This window comes from Psittacula echo, assembly GCF_963264785.1.
Source record: "Psittacula echo genome assembly, chromosome: 8".
In the NCBI taxonomy this organism is placed as follows: Eukaryota; Metazoa; Chordata; class Aves; order Psittaciformes; family Psittacidae; genus Psittacula; species Psittacula echo.
Window position 1 is genome coordinate 6,475,196 of NC_137744.1, and position 24,078 is coordinate 6,499,273.

The window sequence follows — 24,078 nt, forward strand, 5'->3', positions numbered from 1 at the left end:
TTCATGTATAAACAGTTTACAGTAAATTTATATTTAAATATTCAAGAAAATTAAGAAATATCTCTAAGTAGCTTTTTGTTAGCAGCACATATAAAATCCTTCCAGTACTAGTGATCTTCTTTCTTTATGGCTGTGTTTACAACTTACAGGAACTCGAATTACTCAGCTCTATCCAGGGGTCTATAGATAAATCAAGTAAATGATAATTTCTCTTCAGATAGGATCTTAAAGCTGTTACATATGTTGCTATAGCATAGTTTGTCTTCCTACTAAGCAGTGAGTGTTTCACGGACTGTTTCAGTATCCAGGCTGAAATTACTTCATGACTTCTAGTCCTCCTCATTTGATGTAAAATGTACAATGATCTCACAGGTTATTAAGAAGGAAACAGTGTTCATTGTGAGAAACTAAAAAAATTACAGTTTCAGCAGCATCATTTCAGTCCAACAGAAGTAATCAGACACAGTTTATGAAAACTGCTTATGTCTGCAGAGCTGTAATAGACCTTTTTGGTTAATAGAAGACTTTCTTCATGTTTAAACAGAAAGCTTACAAAATTCAATTATGGAATTTATCCTTAGGTTGGCTGGCAGTTAAAGAACCTAGTAAATGCATTGTGGGAAGACCCAAACGGAGTGATTTTAACCTTGAAAAAACGTCCTCAGAATACCCTGGTTTCTGCTCCTGCCCTTCTGAAGAATGTGAGGTGGAAGCCTCTTGCACTTCAGGTAAGAAGGCTGCTGCAATGCTCCTGTCATGGTAAAACCTTTACTCAAGAGAAAACACTAGATTTTTTCCTTCCAGTGAAAGGGACAGGAGCCTCTAAAAAGTTCTGAATTTCTTCAAATAGGTGCTGAGACAAGTATGTGTGTCAATACTGCGTGTGTCAATAAGGTTGTTTTGTTGGGAGCCACAGGAATTCACAGAAGGAGAGAATGTTTGCAGACAATGTTGCTGAAGAAGAAGGCTGCCTAAGGATCTGTAGCTTGCTTTGACTGGCAGAGGCAATGTTGTCTCTCTGTTTCCATTATTTCACAGTCTGTCAAAAGTACTTGTTTGTAATCAGGCATGTCAGACCTTTTAAATGTCAGGAAAAGTCTGCTTCTGTTCCACATCTCTCATCAAGTTTGAGTTTTTGGTAATAGTGCTAATAGAACCTCTAATATTTTTTGCATGCTTCTTCCCTGAAAACCTGTTGTCAAAAAAATCAACTGTGAGCATCACAGCTGGTTCTTCCTACAGCATCAACATGTAGGAGAAACTGACTCACCATAAAAAGACTGAACTCAAAATGTCATTAAAGGAAAGTTTTTGAGTAAGTTAGTAAATGTGTATGTTTATCTTTAATACTGTATAACATTCTGCAATAAGTTTATGCACTTTCATAAGGAGGGAGCTTCGGAGTGGCTTTGTTTGGATCACATAATGCATGAATGTGTTTCTGAATAATTTTTCAATTAATGAAACAGAGCAAACCCTTCAAGCTTAACCAGGCAAGTTTCCTTCCTGCCTGGCACTTCCTGAATCTTTCATTACTCAAAGTGCCTAAATCCTATACAGCGGCTTCACTCAATGAATTTGTGTAATCCTTGCAGCGCTGGAGTGCTGACACTTGGATTTAGTGCCATCTTTTCTTTCTCTGTGGCTACCTCTGGGGGAGAGGAAAAGGGCATGGTGACACCCAGAGAAGAATCAGGACTGTTCAGGTTTTTCTGTCACAAGGGTGCAGGAAAAACATTCTTTGCTCTAATAGCATGCTCATGAATATACTTGTGTCCTGGGTTCAGCAGTAGCAGTCATTTTTCTCCTTCTTAGTAGCTAGTGCAGTGCTGTGGTTTTGATTTTCAGCCTGGGAACAACACTGATAACACCGATGTTTTTAGGTGTTGCTCAGTAATGTTTATTCTGACCAAGGACTTTCTGAGTCTCATGCTCTGCCAGGGAGGGGGGAAACTGGGAGGAAGCAGAGACAGGACACCTGAACCAAACTAACCAAAGAGGTATTCCATACCACAGCACGTCATGCCCACTATATAAGCTGGGGGCAGTTACCTGGAAGGGCTAGATCACTGCTCAGATCAGGCTGGCTATCGGTCGGTGGGTGGTGAGCAGTTGTATTCTCTTCCCTTGTTATTTCCCTTATCATTACTATTATTGGTGGTAGCAGTAGCGGTTTGTGTTATACCTTAGTTACTGGACTGTTCTTATCTCAACCCATGGGAGTTGCATTCTTTCGATTCTCCTCCCCATCCCTCTGAAGCAGGGGGAGGAAGGAGGGGTGGGAGTGAGCAAGTGGCTGCATGGTTCTGGGTTGCCAGCTGGGCTTAAACCGTGAGAGTTCTTTGTGGAGCCCAACGTGGGGCACAAAGGGTTGAGATAACGACAGATCTGACCAGAGTGTGTCTAATCGCATTTGTGATATAAGCATTTATTGTTTCAGATAAATAGTCAATCATAACAATGCTGATTTATTGGCCCTCACAGTTGTTCCTCTTGATCTCAGAGTTTCAGCATGTCGTAGCTTACTTACAGCCAGTATTTGCTGTTTTAGTGTTTATTGGCTGGAGGCCTTGGGCTAAGATTCTTGTTTCGCTGTACTTTATCGTGATGGCTTGTAATACAATAGACCCATTGATCATGAAGCTGATCTGGCTTGCATTCCCAGTGTGGTCATCACCTCTATACTTTGGGAGGTATATAATAGAAGTGTTCAGCAATTACACGTCTTTTTTCCACTCCTTGGGTGGTCAACCTATGAAGGAGACATTCTCTTATGTTCCCAGCCCCCCCACCAGACCATTTACAGCATCATTTGAGAGTTCTGAAGGTTTTGAATGGCCTTTGAGTACCCTTGAGACCTGCCTGCTGATTGTGATGGGGATCACCATGTTGGCACACATACAGAGTGTGTTTTACCCATGACCATTTCTTCTGATCTCAAAAGTTAAGCAGAGTCAGGTTCAGGTCTTGTCTAGGGTTAGATGACAATATAGGAGGACCAAGAGATTTTCCCCGAGACTGGATAGTCATGAGTGGCAGGGTGTGTGGGATAGTTTGGGCAAGTATCTAGGCCAGTGGGCCCCTCCAGTGCTTTGGAACTTCACCACTGAACAAGTGCAAAATCCAGAAAAATTAGTAAAACACTTACATGAGGTGTGTTGTCATCCTGGTCATACCAGAGAGTGACAAACCATGGCAACATACTGGAGCTTGGCCTATGCTTACAGAGCCCTGCTCAACACCATCCAGCACCTTCAAAGGGAAAAAAATGTCTCTGGATCTGATGGCAAAGCAACAGACAACGCAGCTACTCCAACTCCAAATACAGCAGCTACACCAACCATTGTGACAAGTACAGCAGTTACTCAAACTCTTACTACAACGGATAATGCAGATACTCCAGCTCCAAGCACAGCAGCTACACCAACCCCAGCGACAAGTACAGTAGCTACTCAAACCCCAACAACAGATACTGCAGCCACTCCAACCACAGTGATAATCACTGCAGCTAAACCAGAGGACCAATTCATGCCAATATCGGTTACCCCCATATGCAAGGGGTAAAGCAAAAAAGAGGCAAGAAGGATGAAAGAAGGTGAAGAAACAATGCACTTACTACACGGGACAGCATCTGATCAGGAGTGATTATTACGTGAATCAGAGGAAGAAGAAGAGGTGACTTCTCAACCCTGGACCTCAACCAAGCTGCGGAATATGTGAAAAGATTTTCCCCGTCAACCAGGGGAGCACATCATCACCATGGTCTTGTCTGTCCCCAAATACCCTTGCTCACGAGCCAGGGCCACCAGCTCTGTCCAAACCAGCTCAGGCACCACCCAGACTGTGAAGTCTGCCACCTCCCTCTTTGCCAGGACCAGACCAGAGACATCCTTCCACACCTTGCACCCTTTAGGATATTTAGAAAAGTCTTCCATTTTCCCTGTCAGAATCTGTGCCATGATTTTACACAGCCACTTAGGATCTACAAAATATAGACCTCTCGGCTGCAATGCTGGGTCTTGAAAATAGAGGAGTACACCTGATTCATTCAGAAAGTGAATTGCATGACGTAGTTCATTTTCATCCAGTTGTAACTGGCTTTCTTGTACCAGTTCCAGTAAACGTTTCTGATCAATCACAGGAAATTCAATAGGGACATTTTTACTTTCCAGCAAAATTCTCTTCTCCAGCTCCAGGTAGCTTCAGGAATTAGCTGACCAACCACTGGTTGATCTCTGGTCTTGAAGTGAAGACTCTCCTTTATTATGATTTTCCGAAATCTGATAATGGAATCTGATTCTTCAGTAGCATTCACAAAATAATCTTGGATTGCTGGGAAGCCTCACTTATTCAACAGCTCTCTAGTAATCCTACTCATGCAAGCCTTACGTTGCATTTCATCAGCTTAAAGTACTGTGACATGTAGATCTTGGGAAACTTGCTCTTCTTTAAAAGGAATTTTTCTATATCTGAATGCTTTACAATTCCTTTAACTTCATATGAAGCCTCCAGGGGCAGCAAAATGGAAACTGTGTTTGCAACAGGGTTTCTGTATAGATCCTCTCTTTATTACATTAAAGAATCATCATTCACAAGCAGCACTAGTTCTGGAAGTTTTGTCAGTGTGAAACCAATGTGTACTGTACACATGGCATTTTCTATGAAACATGCTGACCTTTATTCTGGTAGCCAGGTAAGAGAAAGCACATCAAGCTATTTTTGTGTAATTATCTACAGTTTCTATTTCTGTGATGTGTCCTCTCCTGATGACCCAGAACACAAGAGCCCATGAGGATAAAGGGTGCTTCAAGTGTCACATCACTAAAGTACGTTTCCTCCGAATTGGAGAACAATGCATTGAGGGATTTAAATAAAAAAAATACATCATTTTGGAGAATCCAAAAAGCATTGCCAGTGATACTTCTTAACAGTAGATTTTATAACATGTTGAAAACCAACTTTGGGTCATCTTGAGCATCTTTAGGTCTTCTTTAGTCTTCGTTCCACAGAGGCAAGCTCAAGTATTAGGACCTGGATATATTTCAAGATACAAATTTTGCTTTTGCCTGTTTTCTGCAGGTCTCACCTGGGTCTGGTATTATTTGTTATTGTCATTAATGACTTGGAACCAGCATGATTAAATTTCAAGATGATACTAGAGCTTGTGTTTCCTGGACAGCTGACATAACAGCTTGATGCTGCTGGAAAGCAATGATCTCACTTCCCTCTCCCTGTTCTTGGCGGCAGAACGTCCTCAACTTTGTTTAACTTTGGCATTTTTTAGACTCTGTAGATCAGTTTAATTTGTTGAATTTGTAGGAACGCTTCTAGGTTTATTTATTTGTTTTTCTGGAGTTTTCTATCACTAATGGATTAAATTGGTTCTCACAGAGCAGACACTGTCAGAGACTGTTGACAGAAATAAGCAGAATACATTCAACATAGGCAGAAGGTTTTATACTTAGACAAAAGTAAGCAGGTGTGTGAATGTAGGAGATGGAATGACCAGTTTAAGCAACAATCTATAGAAAAAGAGGCCAGAAATAATATTTCATAACTCCATTTATTATGCAGTGGGAATTTTTAAAGAAAATGGTGTTGTGTTTTCTATTCTTGCTTAAGGCACTCACAGGTGTTACTGGTATTTTTTCCACGATAATTATGTTTAAAATTATACCACACAGTTAATTTATGAATTATTAATGATACACAACCTATGAATCCTTACAAAATTTATTTCTTGGTCTCATAGTATTCCTTTGCTGCATATAGTTTCCCTTGATGCTTAATTAACAACAGCAGAATGTTAACATATGCTGAAGTTTTGTGCTGCAATTATCTTTCAGTAAGGCATGTCAGTAGATACTATTTTCTCCTTTTGCCTCCAGTTGACATTATGTGATATTAGGAGACTCTTTTAATTTTAAAACTCTCTGATTACCTTCCCACTCAATATAAAATGGTTCTTCCCTCTGCAATGGCAAATAGTGCTCTGTTTTTTATAAAAGTGAGCACACCAGCCACTTCATTCAAATAAAATACAATATTTATTGCATTTTTTCTTTTTATTTGCAGAATTTTTCAAATTGGATTACAACTACTTGATCCAGATTATTGCACTTATTATTTAACTTGAGATATAGGATCTGTCAGGTGATATGACTAGTAAAGCTTATGTCAACAGTGACAATTTATCTTGCATATTAGAAATGTATGTTATGTTCTGCATCTTTATAAGTACCTTCAGAATAATTCTAGCTAAACAGCTCATTTCAGATTTTGAAAATCATACAAATTTGGAGAGTTCTTGCTTTGTACAAAGATAAATTCTACAGCATTATGAGAACAGATGCTTGTAGAGTGAAAAAAGGAAAATAACAGGTTTGGTGTATACCACTCAACTCAGTTTTCAGTTCATAGTTCAGGTACTGTACCCTGATAGAATTGCTTAGATGAATTCTGAAATTATGTGCTGCTCATATACTTTATTATCTCAGTGAGGGAAAAAACGGGCAAGGAAAATCTTGTAGCACAAAGAAAATGCAGCAAGTAATAAAGTTGTGTCCTGTTCTCTAAATGTCTTTTCAGAAGAGATGCTGAACCATCATTTCCTTTTCATCTTAATGCCACTAATGCTTTTATTGACTTCTGTCATAATAATAAATATTTCATTGTATTCTCTTGCTCTGAGGACAAAAATTATCATCTACACATTAAAAAAAATAAAGTATATATTTCAAATTTCAAAATCCACAAGACTTGAAAGCACCATGAACATACCTGCTATCTTACAGCACAGCTATACCAGCTTACCAGTATGTAAGAAATGCTCCACAATATTGAGAGCTCTGTTTCTTATTGTGAGTAGTATTTGTATTGTTGAACACTAATATTATCTTTTTTTATAGAAGCTTCTCCTATTAGTCAGCTGTATCACTGGCATGAATTAATCTATTCTGACAAAAATGACACGCTGTAGGAATGTACAGGGTGATACGCAGTTACAAAGCCCCATTTTCCCTTACCGCAGGCAATCCATGTAGAAGAGTGACACCTGTGTGTTTTCTGTGAATTCACCCATCAGGGGAATTCTGGGGATTGAGTTTATTCCTTCAAGGGAGAAAGCAGAGACTCAGTACCCCAACCTTAATCTTCATACCCCCTCAAAAGGTAAGGGATGTCCATATTCAAGCTTCCTGTTGCTGTACCACCAGGCTTTAGCAGCTTCCTGCATCCTGTCCTCTTGTTTTTTTGCAGGATGCATGGGATCTTGTTTGTTGTTCCGAGCAGCGTGTTCAAAAGAGATACAATATTTAATTTCCTCCATATTCGCAAAGTTCCCTCAGAGTTACAGCAATGCATTTTGTTTCTGAAAGGGTTTGAAATTTTCCTGTTTGGCAGACAATTGCTTATTTCTGATAAGTGTTGAATTTACCATTTATCTTTCTTCTTTATTCTGATATTTCAGCATTGCTTAATTATTTTACTAATAATTACCTATTCTCATGAAAAAATTTGAATAACAACAGCAGATACCTAAAGTGTCACTTTTCAGAAGTCTCCTATAAACAAATGTTTTTCTTGGGGTTTTTTTCATTTCTGCCTCTATTTGCACACACTTTTTAAACTAGTGTTTTAATAATATTAAAAGACCCCTGTGCTATTTTGCCGATACCTAAACCCACTGAAATTCCATGTCTGATATCACGGACGTATCTAGAGCTCAGAGTGCAGGTACGCATCTTTGCCACCTTCGCTCTGAGCTCCAGATCATAGAACAACCAAATTAGTTGGAAAGATTTGAGTGATGATAAATGAGAAGAAAGAGGGTGCTCTCTTCTATTCATTAAAGATTCCCAGGCCAGCTGAGTGAAGATTTCTTGTCGGCAAGCAGCAGAATCACCCAATACAGTTTATTTTAATTGGATGCATCCTGTGAGAAAGGGATAGAAACAGGCCCTGTTCCAAAAGCGTAATGGCCCACAAATTCTTGGAAAGCGTTAAGACAGGTATTTTTCATACAGAATGCAGAGAACATAAATAAACCCGAGAGGGAGAAGGCAGGAGACAACTTACTGAGAACAGTCACTGGTCAGTGTATTTTCTTAAAATCTTACAGCCCTTTTACATGGAAAGTGAGCTCCAAGAAAGCATATTTCTGTAAACTCAGCAGATGAGCTCTTACAGTACACCAATGGAAAAGGCAAGAAGAGCTGGGGTTTGTTTTATTGTGTTGGGGGGGGCACTCTTTGACCATTATTTTCCAAACATATTTATTGTGAAATTGAGAGATGGATGAATTATAGTGACATTCAAAAAACAAAAAGTATAATGCTTGTGTTCAGAAAGTGAAAATGTAAGAGCCAGAGAATTCTAAGTCACTTAGTATGCACAAACAGTTCATGAGCACTTGGAAGATAACAGATGAGTAAAATCAATATGAATTTATTATGAAGAAATCGTTAAACAGATTTAAAACTCTTATGTGAGCAGTTACCTGACCTGGTGGATAGGACACAGTCTGTATATCTTACCCTGATATTAATACCTTTTCTTACGACATCCCCATAAGTATGGCATAGAGGATTAAGGACTAGGTGGAACTGAGATTGAATAGGTGGAAAACTACTTGATGACTTGCCTAGGGAATAGCTGTTAATGGTTTGCTATGAAACAAAGAATGTATCCTTTAATATTCAACAGATAGGTTATACACCTGTTTTAGCTGCATGTTTTCCCAACACCCTGAAGGATCTGCTTACTGAATTTGCACACAATTCTGACCCAAGAGGACACTTGGTATTTAAAAATTGGAAAATTATAGTTTGGAAAACAAGAAAAAAGTTCTAAAAATGTAATGAAATGAAAGAGGGGCAAATGCAACTTATTCTTTGACTATTTCTGCTTGGAAATAATGAACTGAAGTTTTAAAGAACATAGCAATGGAATAATATGGCAATAATTCCAAATAATGTGAAAATTACAGTAAAGAAAAAGCTGAATGTCATCCTGGAAGGAACTCGCCTTACTGAGAGATATAAATAAGAATATGTACATCAGTTATTTCACTTGTGTTTCATATTCCTAATTTCTGGGTATATGAGAAAGTAAGTAGTGAATTATTCTTGTCTTTGCAGGTAACTTTTTATCTATTTATATTGATAACATGAAAGAAACCTAAAACATTTGATTGGAGTGTAAGAGGCTTAACAATAAGCATAGCAGAGTATAATTTGTACCCCTATGCAAAATGTTAGTCTCATCAAAAAGCATCCTTTTTTGGTATTTAAGATCACTTTTACTTTTTGAATCACATAAAAATAATGTCAGTGTTTTTCTTTGGAAGATAGAAAACCTCATATTTAGAAAAAGATTATAACTGGTCTTCATAGCTTTCATCCAATTTTTAGGGTCACTGTTTTCTTTCCACCTGTACAAAAATAGCTGCATCTATTTCAGCACAGTTTTGTATTTGAATGGGAATTTTCCTATTCAAAATCTAAACAATAACACTAAATAAAAATATTTTCTGTTTCTTTACTATAAACACAGACTGTACCTGTGTTGAAAAATATTCTTTGCGTATATTTTTGTATCCTTCACAGAATATTTGGTTGTAGTCCTTATAGCCATTGAGTTGAGCTTCCTTATGGCATTTGAGCAAAAAATAGTGTTTAACTTTATTTAAAAATTAAAAAGGCAAAAATCTCCAAATACCCTCATACTTTATTTATTATATTATATATTTTTAATATTTATTGTTATTATTTCAATATTTATTGCTCACATTTATTGCTTAGGTTACTTTTTATTCTATTGGTAGTCACCGCAGAACCTCTCTTTGTATCACAGTGGTACAATCATCACTGCTATGGATTCATTAAAAAGTAAGAAACAATACATGACTATGAATTCTGCTTTCTTGAAAGAAATTTAGTTATTCTGTCCTTGTTAACAGTAAATCTTCTACTGAACCCAACATTCTGCTTCCGTATACTTTCATTCACTGTAAGTATTCCAGAGTTCTGTAATTATTTTTGTATTAATGGCATTTGATAGTGCCTGCCCTCCTTCCCCATGTAATTGATTTTCTGCATTGATTAAAAATCTTATTCTGATTCTGAGCCTCAGATTTTTCCCATGAGATGGCTTTTAAATTAATTTCAGTGGTCTTTCATCAGTTTCTTTCGTAAGTAGTCTTGAACTCTGGTAAAACAGTATTTCAGCAAACATCTTTTTGGAAGAAAGTTCAGTTGAATTTGAACTGAAGAATAATCCAAAAAAAGAGGTCAAGATTCCTAAAATGATGCACATTGACTCCACTGTTAGCACATTTGTAGCACAGAAAACACTAATTTATTCTTCATGTGCCTTATTTTTTTTCCTTTTCACAGCCTGTAATTCCAACCAGTCCAACAAGCAGTTCTACAACACCAACGAGTACAATGGGCATATCTTCAAAAATGGAGAACTCCACACTCCAGGATGTTTTCATTCTGTCTCCTATGTCAGGACTTTATGGCCCCAGGTATTTACTTCCTAATTAATTTGAGGTTTTGAAAAATAAAAGTTTACACTTGAATTTCACTAAATTAATAAAAACCAGACAAAACAAATGGCCCCAGAATGAAACTAAATATTTATTATTATAAATATTAACATTATTAAAATTGGTAGTAATTTTTATTAAAATGGAATGTTTAGTAAACTTAAGCAGTGTATCATTATTTTGAGAGACTTAACTTTCATTTAGATAGTTACAAGTTGTGCAAAACCTGTTTTTAGTCTGAAACCAAGAGAGTATTTAAGGAAGTCTTTAATTGTTTAGTTTTATTTACCTTTATGTGATCACTTGGGTCCTATTCTAAAGCATGCATTTCTGCAAGGGAACCCTTTGTCTCCTCATGTTATATCAATTCCTTGCCCTACCTCTCAGGTACTAGAAAACTCCTGAATAACTATGTTTATCTTACAGGTAAAATGAAACCTAATGACGATTTCATTAATTTACACTTGTTGAATGACTTTTGTGGAAGTTCTCACATAATAACATTTCAATTATAGGACTGTTTATTTGTAGTGCTTGGGAGAGACAGTTTTACACTTTAGGTTTATCGTAAAGTGGTTAAATTCTCCAGAATCTTCTGGTTTACTCTTTATAGGGATGAAATTGGAATAATGTCTTGCGATGATATCAGCAAATTTGGAAAGTCTGGGATGAAAGGCTCTGACTCTCCAAGCTATTTTCTGGAGCATGAAAGTGGGAAATACTACACCCTAATTGAGGGGGAAGGCCACCCTGTGGGCTCTGAGTATGAGAGAAGCAGAGCTACAGGAGTGAGGAGGAGAGAAAAAACACCCACTCATGGTAGGTTTGATTTCTTACATTTTTTAATTGACTGAATTTGGAGATTGTACTGTTGACACTGCAGTGCCCTCAAGTATCTGTCATTTTTTGTTAGACCATGACCTGTTGGCTCTGAATAATAAACAAAAGTTTATGTGAAGGAATGATTAGTATAATTACAAGCCAACATTCATGATCAGGGCTAAGTTGTTTATAGATTTATTCTGAAGTGCTTACTTAAAATTTTGAATGCTACTAAAATTCATATTATTTGTATCGCTAGCATCTTGCTTTACTCCATTTCATTCACAAGCTCTTGGAGATTATTTTAGTTGCAGTGTTGTGGGCTGCTAAACTTCAGTGGAGGGCCTGAAAAGACTTACTTGGAGTATGAAAATATCTGTAAGATGCAAGGCCCTCCAAAATTCAGTGCTGTATTAAAGGGATATAATTATTTTAGTATCCTACAGTGCATTTGTTAATACCAGAAATATATTTCCAAGTCTTAGAATGGGGACTGCTTAAAACCTAAGATGCTATTAAAATAATAATTTACTGTGGGTTTATATAGAAATTTCTTGTGTATGTAAATTCATATGAATGTACAGGTATATGTGTATGTTCCTTGTATATGACTATACATATTTATATAAAATGTATTGCTGAAAATGAATTGACAATTTGTTCTTGCTCATCTGTTAGAATTTATTTCCTTGATTTTGGTGAATTTTAGAAGAACACAATCGAAATGTAACAGTGCATTCTCTATATAATTTCAGTGGGTTTATTTTCAAGGCAGTAAGTTATTTTTTTGCAAAGTTTACCAATTTAACAGTTTTCTTTTAAGAACTATTATTATATCTGCTTTTGAAAATGGCATTATTTCTGAGCCAAGAGAAAACTTGTCCTGATCATAGCATTATGTATGTGTAGGTGCTATCTTTTGAGGGTTATATATACATATATATGTATATGTATGCAATGCCATCAGTAAGTACTTCATTCACCTGAGAATGAGACTCAGAATACATTCTGAGACTCAGGTTTTTTCCTTTTCCACATTTTGTTAAAAAAAAAGAAAAAAAAAAAAGAAGTTCCTAATTTTTGTTGGTCTTTGATATCTAGGAAAGGGAAAACCTCTCACAAGCTCAGAGTAGTAAAGAAAACTGTGCCTGTGAAGAACCCAGGTAATAAAAACATGCTGCAGTTCAATTGAGATAATACCAAAGGCAGTTACAGTGGAAGATCCGATAACAGCTGAAATGGAACACACTTGGGGACAAAAAAAAAGAGAAAAATCTTTCAGGACTCCAGGCACTGATTCTGTTGGTCTGCCACAGAAGTGGTTGATCTCGTGCAGGATTTGATACCATGTGTGTTATTAAATGTAGTTTCCCCTGCTTCTTTCAGTTGTTAGTACTTAGAGCCAACGCGGCTTCTCATCCCTGTTCTCAGACTGAAGTTTTCTTACCACCATAAATGTTGGAAGAGTTAGAACTGATGACCCCAGATGCCAAAACAGGTTTTGGTAGTTAAGCTGTACATTTTCCTCTGTGAGTAACTGTTTGCTGAGGTTTTCTTATTTTATGTGAGGTATATATGACATAGTTTACATAGCTTACCTTGATTAAGGTTTCACCTGTGTTACTTTTTGCCTAAGGTCAACTAATAGGTGGCAGTAAAGTAACCTCACCTGCTGTTTCAAGAGCTGAGAGGGTAGAATCTAAAAAGCTGCAAGGGTACTTCAAATTATGTCGAAATGCATTGAACTATCACTGCTAGAGTGCAGTAATTCAATTTAGCTAGACTTTCCTGACAAAGGACATCCATCTTCCCAAGTTTTGTCTTGGCTTTGTGGTTCTACTAGATTGAAAGCAAGCTTATCTTATGTTTCTCAATTAAACTTTTGTCCTGTATTTGTATTTTGATAACTACAGCTGGATTTATGGTAAAAAATGACAAAATAGCAATTATAAAATGGACAGGATTGTGTATATACATTCACATACTGTGTTTTCAGAACAGGGAAACTTTAATAAATCTTTGTGAGATATAGGATATTTTTAGTAACTAGAACAGCCATATACTTGATGCTTGAAAAAGCTGTAACATTGAAGAATAGGATTCCATCTTAAGACTAGTAATATTCAGTCTTTATCTCCCTGATAAGTGATATCATTTTATAATAAAATTAGAAAGAAAGATAAGTCTTAACTGTGATTAAAATTGCAGCCAGGTGGATGTATTTGGCTTGCTTTCATAAAATCAGGCTGCACGATGACTTCAAATGTTGGGCTCTGTGCCTGATCCCAGTAATATGCAAGATTTTTCTAGTGTTTCTGATGGACAGTTCTGATTTTCTGTAACCTTGAAAATCTCAAATGAATTTGATTTTAAAGTCTCAAGAATGTACCTTTGTTTCAAAACCAATTGTTAAACCCAAATTTTTTAAACTACAGATTAATCTGTCAATTATATCAGACTTTCAAATAAGATTTTTTTTTCTACTTATTTGTAGTATTTTATTTTTTTTTTTTTTTACTTAAAGATGTGCATTTGACCCTTCAAAGTGACGATATGTCTTTTGGTGGAAAGACAGGATTTATGGTAGATCCAATAAACACCTGTTCAATGCTGGAACCAGATGGCCATGGGCAAAGTAAGGAAAATGAAAACTGAAGTTTTTGATGGTTGAGCAGGCACTTTTAGTATTGCAAGGACTCACATAAACCATAGTTCAGAAAGTTCCTGACATGGACCTAACAGACTTAAAGTGGTTATTAAAAACCAGTCTCTGATGCAGCAGGTAGATGGCAGGATACTCAGGCAGATGAGACACTCCATATTGATGATATATGCAAAATCTAGGAAGGCAGATAAGTTCATTTTCTTGAACCATTTTTTAAAGTTAAGCTTGTATTTATCATTGCTGCAGTGAATTTTTGTCTTACCAAGAGTTATACTATAACATTAGTCCTACTCTAACATGCTATGGTATTTCGAGTTCCTGTGGCAAAGCATTGTCAAATTGTTTCTGGTTTATGTGTTAGAGGCAAAAACATCATAAGTAAGTTTGGACGGTTTTCTTCCTTTTGATTTATACTGGTACTTGTGCACAATAATTTTGCGTATTTCTTAATGTCCAAGTTGCAATGTTAAAACGCTTCATAGGTTACAATTGTTTGGAAAAGAACTTGGAAGCAAAATAAGCAATGTGCAAAATCACTGGTTCCTTTGTTTGGCTTGTGTGCTTCCTTTCCTGTATTTCTACTCTGATGTCAATTGTGCTGGGGTATCTAGCGTTTGTGTTACAGATCTCTTCAGATCTCCAGACCTTACTTCTCTTTACAGAAATACTGCTAAGTTTTATTACATTGATCTTCATCCGTTATGTGCATTCTTATTTTCTTTTTTTTTTTAATTTATAATCTTCACTTGTTTCTCATTCTTTTCCATATTGCTGATTCATCCTTTTGTTTGATTTATTTCTTAATTTGTATTGCTCTTCTAGCATCGAATTTGAGATTAGGAGTTGAATAATACATTTGTAGTTAGTTTCAACTGTCAGGCAAACAGGGAAACATTTATTTACCATACAATTAGTTATACACTAACTATTATGGTATGAGCAGAAGTATAATATGGGAATATCTCAGTACTTTAGGTGTGTTGTGCCTTCCATTTTCAGAAAATCATGTTACCCAGAAGGATACTTGTCTTATAAACCTGTTTGTTCTTAAATACCCCCCCAACATTTTAGTAGCTACGAATCTGTGTTTTGGAAGAATGGTGAATAAAACACTATATTGGCATGCAAATAATCCACGGAAAATACTTTGTCACTCTAATCAGCATGGGAAAATTTATAATGAAAAGAAACACTTGTTCACATTTAAGTTCTATAATTATCCTAGAAACAGACCAGTAGCAAGCTACCTTAAAAAAATGTGCTCTAGTGCTTAATAAACACACAAAGTCTAGTCAGCTGGTATATGGAAAAATGAATCTTTGGCTTTATGGGTCAGACAGAACTTAACCCATAATGTAGAGGGTGTGTTTCTGTGTTTTGTGATAATAACGCACACTGACAAGGCCAGAGTGCTAATGCTTTATAGTAGGGTATGCAGTATTCCTCTTTTAATGGCCTGCTATTAATGTTCTACTGATACTATAGCAGGGAATGACTACTGCCCATTAATATCTTACAGCCATAGAGCAATAAAATTGTATTAATAAAACCCCTAATATCTGAATCTTCTTTTTTTTGTTGTTGTTGCCTTTGTTACCAAACTGCACTCTATGTTTTCTTTTTAAGGCATTTAAAATTCATGCTCTTGAAATGAGACCCCCTCGTTACTCACCATGTGGTTTTCCAGGCCAGATAGGTTTTACTGTTTAACTGCTACATATATAATGTTGTATCTGTATTAACAGTCTTTCTAGTTTTACTAAAGCATTTAGTAAAACTAGATTTATAATTAGTCCATTTAAAAACTGATTCTCGAATTATTCCAAAACATCTATTTAATGAGTGAGCAAGCTTTTACAGAACAGAGTTCAAAAATATATTTGTAATCTACTTCCCATTTACAAGGAATTTCACCAAAGTCAGTGGTACTTTCCTTCAGATTGGTTTGATGAAGAGGAGAATCCAGCATATATGATGTTTAATTGATCCTGAATGCTACACCTATAATAATATATAGGTGCTGATAAAAAGGATTGCTCTGAAGGGTCATGTCATGACTGTAATTTATAAACATAATCTATACCTCCTCTATTTTTAGTCTTCAAAAATTGTAATGATTTACCTTGGAATTGTTTCCAGGAGATTTAAGGCCTGTTTCTATGCCTACTGAGTACAGTTGGATAGGGGAGTCAACAGAACAAAACATGTACAAGAGGGGAAGCAGAGGTGAGTATTTTTTTCTTTTTTCCTCTCCTGTTCTCCAAGTTTTTTTCTTTGTTACCTAAGAAGCATGAAGATATCATTACAGGAACCCAGTCTGTTTTTCTGGAGTACCACAGAGAACATAAAAGAACCTGTTTAGTATCTGGATTTTTGTGTTTCTGCTAATTAAAAAGTTTGTATTAGTAGAAGGGATTTACTCTATCTAATTGTAGTGTAAAAAAAGATAAACATCAAGGGAAAAAAAAGACTTGCAAAATTCAGATATATGTTAATAGCAATCAGTTCTTAATCTTCACAGTTATAGAAAACAATAAGTGATGTTATAGATGTTATGTCCTTTGAGACACGTTTCAATTAGTATGAATGAGTATTTGAAATAAAAATCTGCAATTGTACTGTCAGAGTTCAGACCAGCAGTCCTAATTGAATAAGTTCCTATTGATTCCAGTGGGAATTATGAACTTTGCAAGAAGCATGGTGATAGCAAAGTTCTTTTTTTTCCTTTTTCATTATTCTCTTTTTGTTTCCTCTTATTAATGTTTCTTTTTTCTTTTCTTTTCCTCCAACAACTGACTCTGAGAATTCACTCCTGCGGTATCTGAGTGATGACAAGATACTGGTTATCCAAGAAGAGCCTTTGACACAAAAAGACAACAAAAGGGACACAGGTCGTAGATCAAGAAAAAAGGGCAAACCCACAAGCAGTACAAATTACCCTATTAGTCCATCTGTATTGGCATCTACTATTAATATCAGGCTTGAACCTGGACAGCAAGATGTCTTGAATTTCTCACTGGCAGAAAACAATACAGTTCCACTTTATCACGTAAGTACATAAAAATCTCACACAGATTATTTGGATCACAAAGTCACAGAAAAGGATTTCAGATCCAGAGAGAAAAGCAGTAGTTCATTTATTAGGATGAATGAGAAAATTATGCAAGTCTGCAGAAAACTGAACAGTATTCAGTATATGAATCAACTGGCTTTAGGTAATTTCTGGAAGAGTGATGATTGTCTGTTGACTCACCTGTCTTCTGAAGAAAGGGAAATGAGTCATGTAGGGTAAGACGCTAATTGCGCGCTTTAAATAATGATAGTTATTGGTTAAGTTCCCAGGTTTATTGTCAGTTTATTTCTCATCATCAGTAGTAATAGAAGTTTCAATAGAAATATTATTTTATCTTAAATGTCTGCAATAAATACACAGTTTTATATTATTTTTTCAACTGTTTCTGTTTGTAAGTCCCAATGACTAGGAGCAGTTCTTCATTCTGTGGCTTTCTTTGCGTGTTAATACAAACGCAACTATTTGAAACAGGCAAGATAAATTAGTAATATAATATTGTAGGATAACACAATAAATATGAAACTAATGACATAATACATCAAATGTAAAGGGTCTGAAGGAAATACAGGAAACTGGAAAAAAAGGAGATAACGTTACTTGTAGTGGTTGGTCTACCCAAGAAGTCAGTGCAGTGCCTCTTTCATAAACTCTACTATGATGTGCAGTAATTACAGAGGTGGACACATGTAAAATGATTATTCATTGACTGAGAGAATGGTATAAATTCTTTTATCACCATAAATGTTTTGAACATTAGAGGCAGACTTTTGCAGTCTTTCAAGAGATAGTCATAGGAATCAGAATATCTCAGGCACTTAGTCAACTGCCTTATAAATATACAAGAGGAACTGAGTCAACAAATATACAAGAGTTGCTGACACAGGTTTTGTGGGTTCTTGCCAGTACAGAATATTCGCATCTGTCCACTTTGAATACTGAAAGAATTCTGAAAAGAGAAGCAAAACACTGTTTGGCATGTCTGTCCTGAAAGATATCTACCCAGAATGAAAAAGTTAAATATCAAAGAATATTTAATGGCCTTTTGGTAACAAAAAGGAAGATAAAAATAACAGATAGTCATGTTCCTGAATTAAAATTTAGGTTTTAAGTAGATCATCTCATATCTAAAGGTGTTACTGGGACTTCCATAAGCACATTAATATATTTATTTATTTGGATAATGAGATTTTCTTTTATCAAGAATTCAGTCTACAGCAAGACTAAGGTTAATAAAAAAAAGATACTTCTAAACTGTAGCAAACCAAATCACTACAAACCAGCTTTCGTTACTTTCATATTAAAAATAGAGAAATAATAAGAAGAACTTGTCTGAGGTCAGCTTACCTTTCCCTTGCTCTTCTGCTCTGTGTTTTGTTTTTTCTCAGCTGCCTGGAGGCAATGCTATCAGATGACAAAACTGGTTTAGTTTTTTTGGTTGGTTGGGTTTTTTATGGAAGTCAAAACTGCAGAACTGTTATAATCAAATTTCCATTATTTCCTCTACACTTAATACATGCCCAGAACAGCTTTGGGATAGAGATAAAAATTTAAGCCTACCTAAATGCTTTGAAAAATGGAGATGATAATGCTAAACAGGATCTTAGCCATCTTTAGTAAAGGGAAGGTGATTGATAGTGTCTTTTAAGCCAACAAGAATGGCATGATGGAAGGAGGAACTGAGATACACAGCATCACTTAGCCATTGCTTTATTTTCTAAGCACTTACATAAATACATACACACAGAAAAAAAAGGCACTCACTTAACAGTAGTTTAAATTACCAGACACAGACGTAAGAAGTTTTACAAAATGGGTAATTGCATAGATTCACCACTAGATTAATGTTTTGGAAAGAATGTTGATTTGGAACCTAAAATTAAACAATTAGGCTGATTTCATAAGTTGTTGTGAGGATGCAGAGTTACTACATAAAATGGATATTTAGGTAATGCAACATTGGCAGTATGCCCAGGATATAAAATGATGCATAAAGCTATGTTGCAGTAAAATATCACTGTCAAGAAACACTGCCCCTTTCAGGATATATTTATAATGCTAATTTAATTGATACGCAATTCTGTGACTCATGTCACAGAATTTGAGGAAGAGTCAATTAAAATTAACAAGGCTATTATGGTTAATTAGTAATCAATAAAGTATTTCTTAGAACATGACTTCCGATGTTTACTATGCTTCACTTCTAAAGAGACATAGTTTACCAGATTAAACTGAATAATGAGGTATATGTAAATACCACAAAAGTATATCCGTTAGAGACTACTGAAATGCACTGTTGGGATAGGCTCTGGGCTTACCAGAAAAGAGTTAAAATCTGGATATGTTTTTATTTTATATTGACGAGGGCATTCTGAAGAATATTAGCTCAAAAAGTTCATACTCCAGATCAGTCTGAAAATCCACATGGGGTTCAACTGTGTGGTTTTACTGCCTTAAATCTGCACTAGTTTCTGAAACTCTGAAATTGAATTTACTGGTTATTACATTAAATTCTCAAATAAGATAATGATCTCTTTTCCGGTTTTACTTGGCAGTAAATGTTCTGGGCCTATTATCTACTAAGTAATTGGATATTTTGTTTTGTAGTGTCATATATTAAGAAATTGGATTATAAACTATTGAATCTTCTAATTTTTTTTTGTGAATTAGAATTCAGTATGTAGAAGGGACTTAATTTTTAATTAATTTTAAGATAGATTTTTTCATTTCAATATTCCCTATGCAGTGTAACAGAAATAACGACTGCTTCAAGGTAGTCATGGAGAATATTATGGCAGGAGTCCCTTTTAATTTTAAAGGTAACTTGAAGCATGATAGTAGTTCAGGATTAGTCGTTGTTTCACAGCATTTGCTTAATTTGCTTTTTATTTTCTTCCCGCTGACCCCAGGAAGTTGGTAATGCATGCCTTTTAGCACAGAGTGATGTAAAAGCTATTTAACTGTTCTTGGAGCTGCAGAAGTCAGCGTGACAAATAACATAAAATTTAATGGTACATGCTGAGAACTAAAATGTGTCCAAAACCAATGTAGATCTGTTTTTTCTGTAATGCATGCATGCTGGGATGGGCCAGATGTTCCAGATGCCTCTTTTGGTGTTAGGCAGCCTGAGTGCTATAAGTATAACAACTAAGTCTGGAGGAATCATATGTATTCAGCTCCATATGACTGAAGGAGGAGTCTTTTATTGCCAATTTTGTAGGAAGAAAAAGTCCTCATATTTTATTTCTTTTTTCCTGGTCCTGCAGGGAGAAACAAAACTGCACTGTCAAGGATAAGAATTACTTTCTTCACAGTTTTATTTCCTTTCTGAATTGCTGAATAAAGTCTACCTTTGCTTTTAATTTGAATCTCTTTAATATGGAAAACTTCTTCCCCTACCTTGCAATTATGTTGAGAAATCACTATGAGGATGATTATATGGAATCTAGCTGCTCAGGGAAGCTAATATAAGTCTATCTAGCTTCTGTAGCTTCACACTGATTCTGTCCAGTTGTATTGATTTTAAAATAAGATTATTTTGCATATGTGCTGTACTATAACTGTGCACATGAAGGCTTGAGCTGACAAGTATCTAGAATCCTTCAGTAGCAATGTCCAATAACATATTTCTTTATAGTTCTGTTCAGAGATGATTTTCTAAAGTATACCCTTCATTGATCTATAAACAGTTCAAAAGGGATAAGGCATTTTACAGTACAAAGGAATATAAAGGGAAATAAAACGTTAAAAAATATTCTTTTTTATTAATACTGTCAATAGCCTGTAGATTTCCACATTCATTCAGTAATTCTGAACTTTACAATCAACCTGAATCCAGGAAAAAAGGCGTAAAACAGTGTTAGTCTAGAACTATGGTTGTCCTTTATTTCTGTAAAAAACACCTACTTGCAATAAGAAGAAGCAAGAAGGCAGTTGGATCTGTGTTACGGTTTAGTGCTGAGCAACTAATTCCACAAAGGAAGTTCTGTCATGCTGAAAAGTTTTGCCTTTGATCTCCACTCCACTAATGAAGAGAAATCACCATTCAGTCTGAACTTCTGGTACTCTTTATACCCTGTGCATAATGCAAAATGAAAACCATGTATGGATTCTCTACATTAGATCAAATTTAACTCATGTATCTGCACATCAGAAACCAGCTTTGTTTCAGATAGACCTTTTCGGATAAAGAAGCAACTGAGTAAAATGGTTGAGCTTACTCCTGAAATAATATACTGCCTTTCAACCAAGCATAATGTGTGCACCTGTCTCTGTAGAGTGTTTGTGAAGCTCAGCTGAGGTATGAACATTTGTTAATAAATATTAGCCATAACTGATACTATTACTCTCATAATCTCAACATGTATAGTCCGGAGGAATGATAATATGCAAACTCATAACACAAATACCATCTCCCACTGTTGCTGACAAAAGGATCAGTACACAGGAAGCCAGCTGTTGTATTTTGAAGACTCTCCTCTGAGTTTTTCTCCCTCACTCGTTCAAGCATTGGTTCCTGCCCTTTACCTCTTCTCAGCAGGCTTCCTACATTCCTCACCAAGAGAATGAGAAGGAGGCTTTGGAGGATGAGAGAAAGTGTGACAGAAAAGGCCAGTCCTGTATAGGACAGGTCACAGGCAGCCTGTCCCTAGAGGGATGGAGAAAGTGAGAAAAAAGAAGGGGAAAGAATTTATTGTCTTTTTCCCTGGCCTGTGTAACTTCTTGAGCTACACTACACACTTTCAACTTCAAGGCCATTCCCCTTTTTCCACTTCCCTTCCCTTTCCTATGGAGTCTTGTGCAGCAAAATCACTGCTGAATACTGGGCTGCCTGTCAGATGATCTTACCTTCTCAGCAAGAAAATGTTTGTGCTTTGTGACAGTGGGAAAGTTGCAGATAGAAATACATTCCATCTCTACCAGCATAATTTCATGTGATTGGATTTCCAGCTGTATCAGGAAGAACTGCATTATGTTTTTCAGTTGAAATCTGTGAAACTTCACCATACTTTTTATTAAATGGCACTATAATCTACCTTGAAATTTTTCTATGATAAAATAAAATTCTCTAAACTTTAGAGGATAATCCAAGTGAATGTCCACTTTAGTCCCTCTACATCATGTATAAAATGAAGATTCATAGCATGCAACATGGAATGCTTGCTCATTCCTAAATATTCAATAGTTATAGTTGGTTTATTTCAACAAGATCATATCCAGTGTCTGCTCCAGAAAAACATAAGAGTTTGAGAGAACACAAATATATTTACAGGTTAACACACTGATTTTCTTTGACCTAGAAAACCTCACCCATTTTTTAAGAACACAGGATTTATTCTTAGTTTTTGAAGAAAAGAACTTTTGTGCTGGGTTTGGGGTTTAGTTTGGGTTTTGGGGTTTTTTGATGATGTGTTGATATTTTGTTTTCTTTATTTTTTTGTACCTTTGCTGTTCAGATAAAAATTTATCTTTTGTTTCCCTTAAATTAAAAGAATGGATCAATGAGGACAAAAGTAGGCTTTGGTCAACATAGAACACGGTTTATCCATTGTTGTGATTTGTCCTTTTGGACTATTTTTTGCTTTAACACATAAGATAAATTTTGTTAGCCACGAGACACTCTTCCTTTCGCCATTCTTTCAGAATACTTTTTTAACATCAAATATAATCTGGGATAGCTTCTCTTTGGGATGTAACAGTTTTCCAAAAAGGGAATTTTGATTAGTTAAAAAATTTGCTGCTTCACCTGTTACCTACTGTGCGCTGATACAATGTTCATAATGTACCACATAATTAAACATTCTGAGTGGATATTTTCCTCTGTCTTCAGTTAATTTTCTCATCTGTCATTTTGTGGTTTTTTTCAGCCTAAAAATTTAGTACCTCTGAAATGTACATAGATACAGATTGCATGAGATTATTTCCTGTCTCTATTATCTCACCTCTCAAAGAGAGCAAGTGGAAGAAAAACCTCAAATGCTGCTTTCATTTTTAGCTGAGCATAATCGTTTTGCAAGTGTATTCAATCGGTTAAGCATCAGCTCACTGAGCTGGAGAGATCAGTAAAGCCCCAGGCAACAAGGCTACTGTTTGATTTTGAAACAAACATAATGTAAAGTAATGCTTAGGATAATGAGTATGTGAGTTAAGGAAGCAGAAGAAGAAATTATTTTTTGTATGGAATTCAATATCTGAGTATAGAAGAAGGACAGTATTCATCAGAAAGGTGAAAATCTTTTTCCCATCAGAATAAATGACATATCTAGGTGGAATTGAATACATTACATTTGACCACTGAGATTAGTAACACTCACTGACTATTCTAGTCTCTTTCCCAGCTATTCTACTCGTTTCCACTAGTAAACTACAACAATGACTTTTGAATGTTTTCACGCTACCTCTGCAGTTCAGGGTTCTTTTGTTTTCTGATTTATGTGTTTTCTTTACTTTTTAAGGAGAAATATTTATTTGCATTATGAAATCTTGATTCTAGGAAACAATTTTTTTGTTGTCAGTTATTTGTAGAAATTTCAGGCAAATAGAAGTTTCTACAGGATTTGCTTTGGGAGAGGACCATCAGATCTCCTTGTTAGACTGCACAGGCCTTATTGTCCTTTCATTTCTACTTGTGCAAGTCAGAAGTAGATCCACTAAAATCCCTAGAGCTACATAAATGTGCAGCTGACTAAAGAACGCTGATAGGTGCCAGTGACCTGAATTTCACAGAACTTGTGAATTTATAGTCTGTGACAGCACGACAAGACTTGTGCCTCCTGAGTCTCCCACATGTCTACTAGTCATGAAAGTGGCTTTTAGTAAGATGAAGTAAAATTCTAGTTTGGGAACAAACCAACTGCTGAAATATAAGGTTGCTGAAATTGTAGATAGGAGTTTACCACATGTAAGTAATTGTCTCATTGTCAGTGTTCTATCTGTGCAGTTACACAAGTTGTACACTATTAATTATAGCTA

General features: G+C 35.8%; 1 protein-coding gene across 1 annotated transcript in view; it reads left to right on the forward strand.

Annotated features, from left to right (window-relative positions):
- The window catches only part of LOC308224578 (connector enhancer of kinase suppressor of ras 2-like), a gene marked incomplete at both ends in the record, with an annotated part of 189,371 nt that overhangs the window by 127,983 nt on the left and 37,310 nt on the right, over nucleotides 1-24,078 (forward strand). Inside the window, 5 exons of the mRNA XM_080624676.1 lie at nucleotides 582-728; nucleotides 10,395-10,528; nucleotides 11,163-11,368; nucleotides 16,176-16,262; nucleotides 16,832-17,085. Coding sequence (XP_080480802.1) covers nucleotides 582-728; nucleotides 10,395-10,528; nucleotides 11,163-11,368; nucleotides 16,176-16,262; nucleotides 16,832-17,085 — 828 coding nt within the window. The remainder of the gene's footprint in view (nucleotides 1-581; nucleotides 729-10,394; nucleotides 10,529-11,162; nucleotides 11,369-16,175; nucleotides 16,263-16,831; nucleotides 17,086-24,078) is intronic.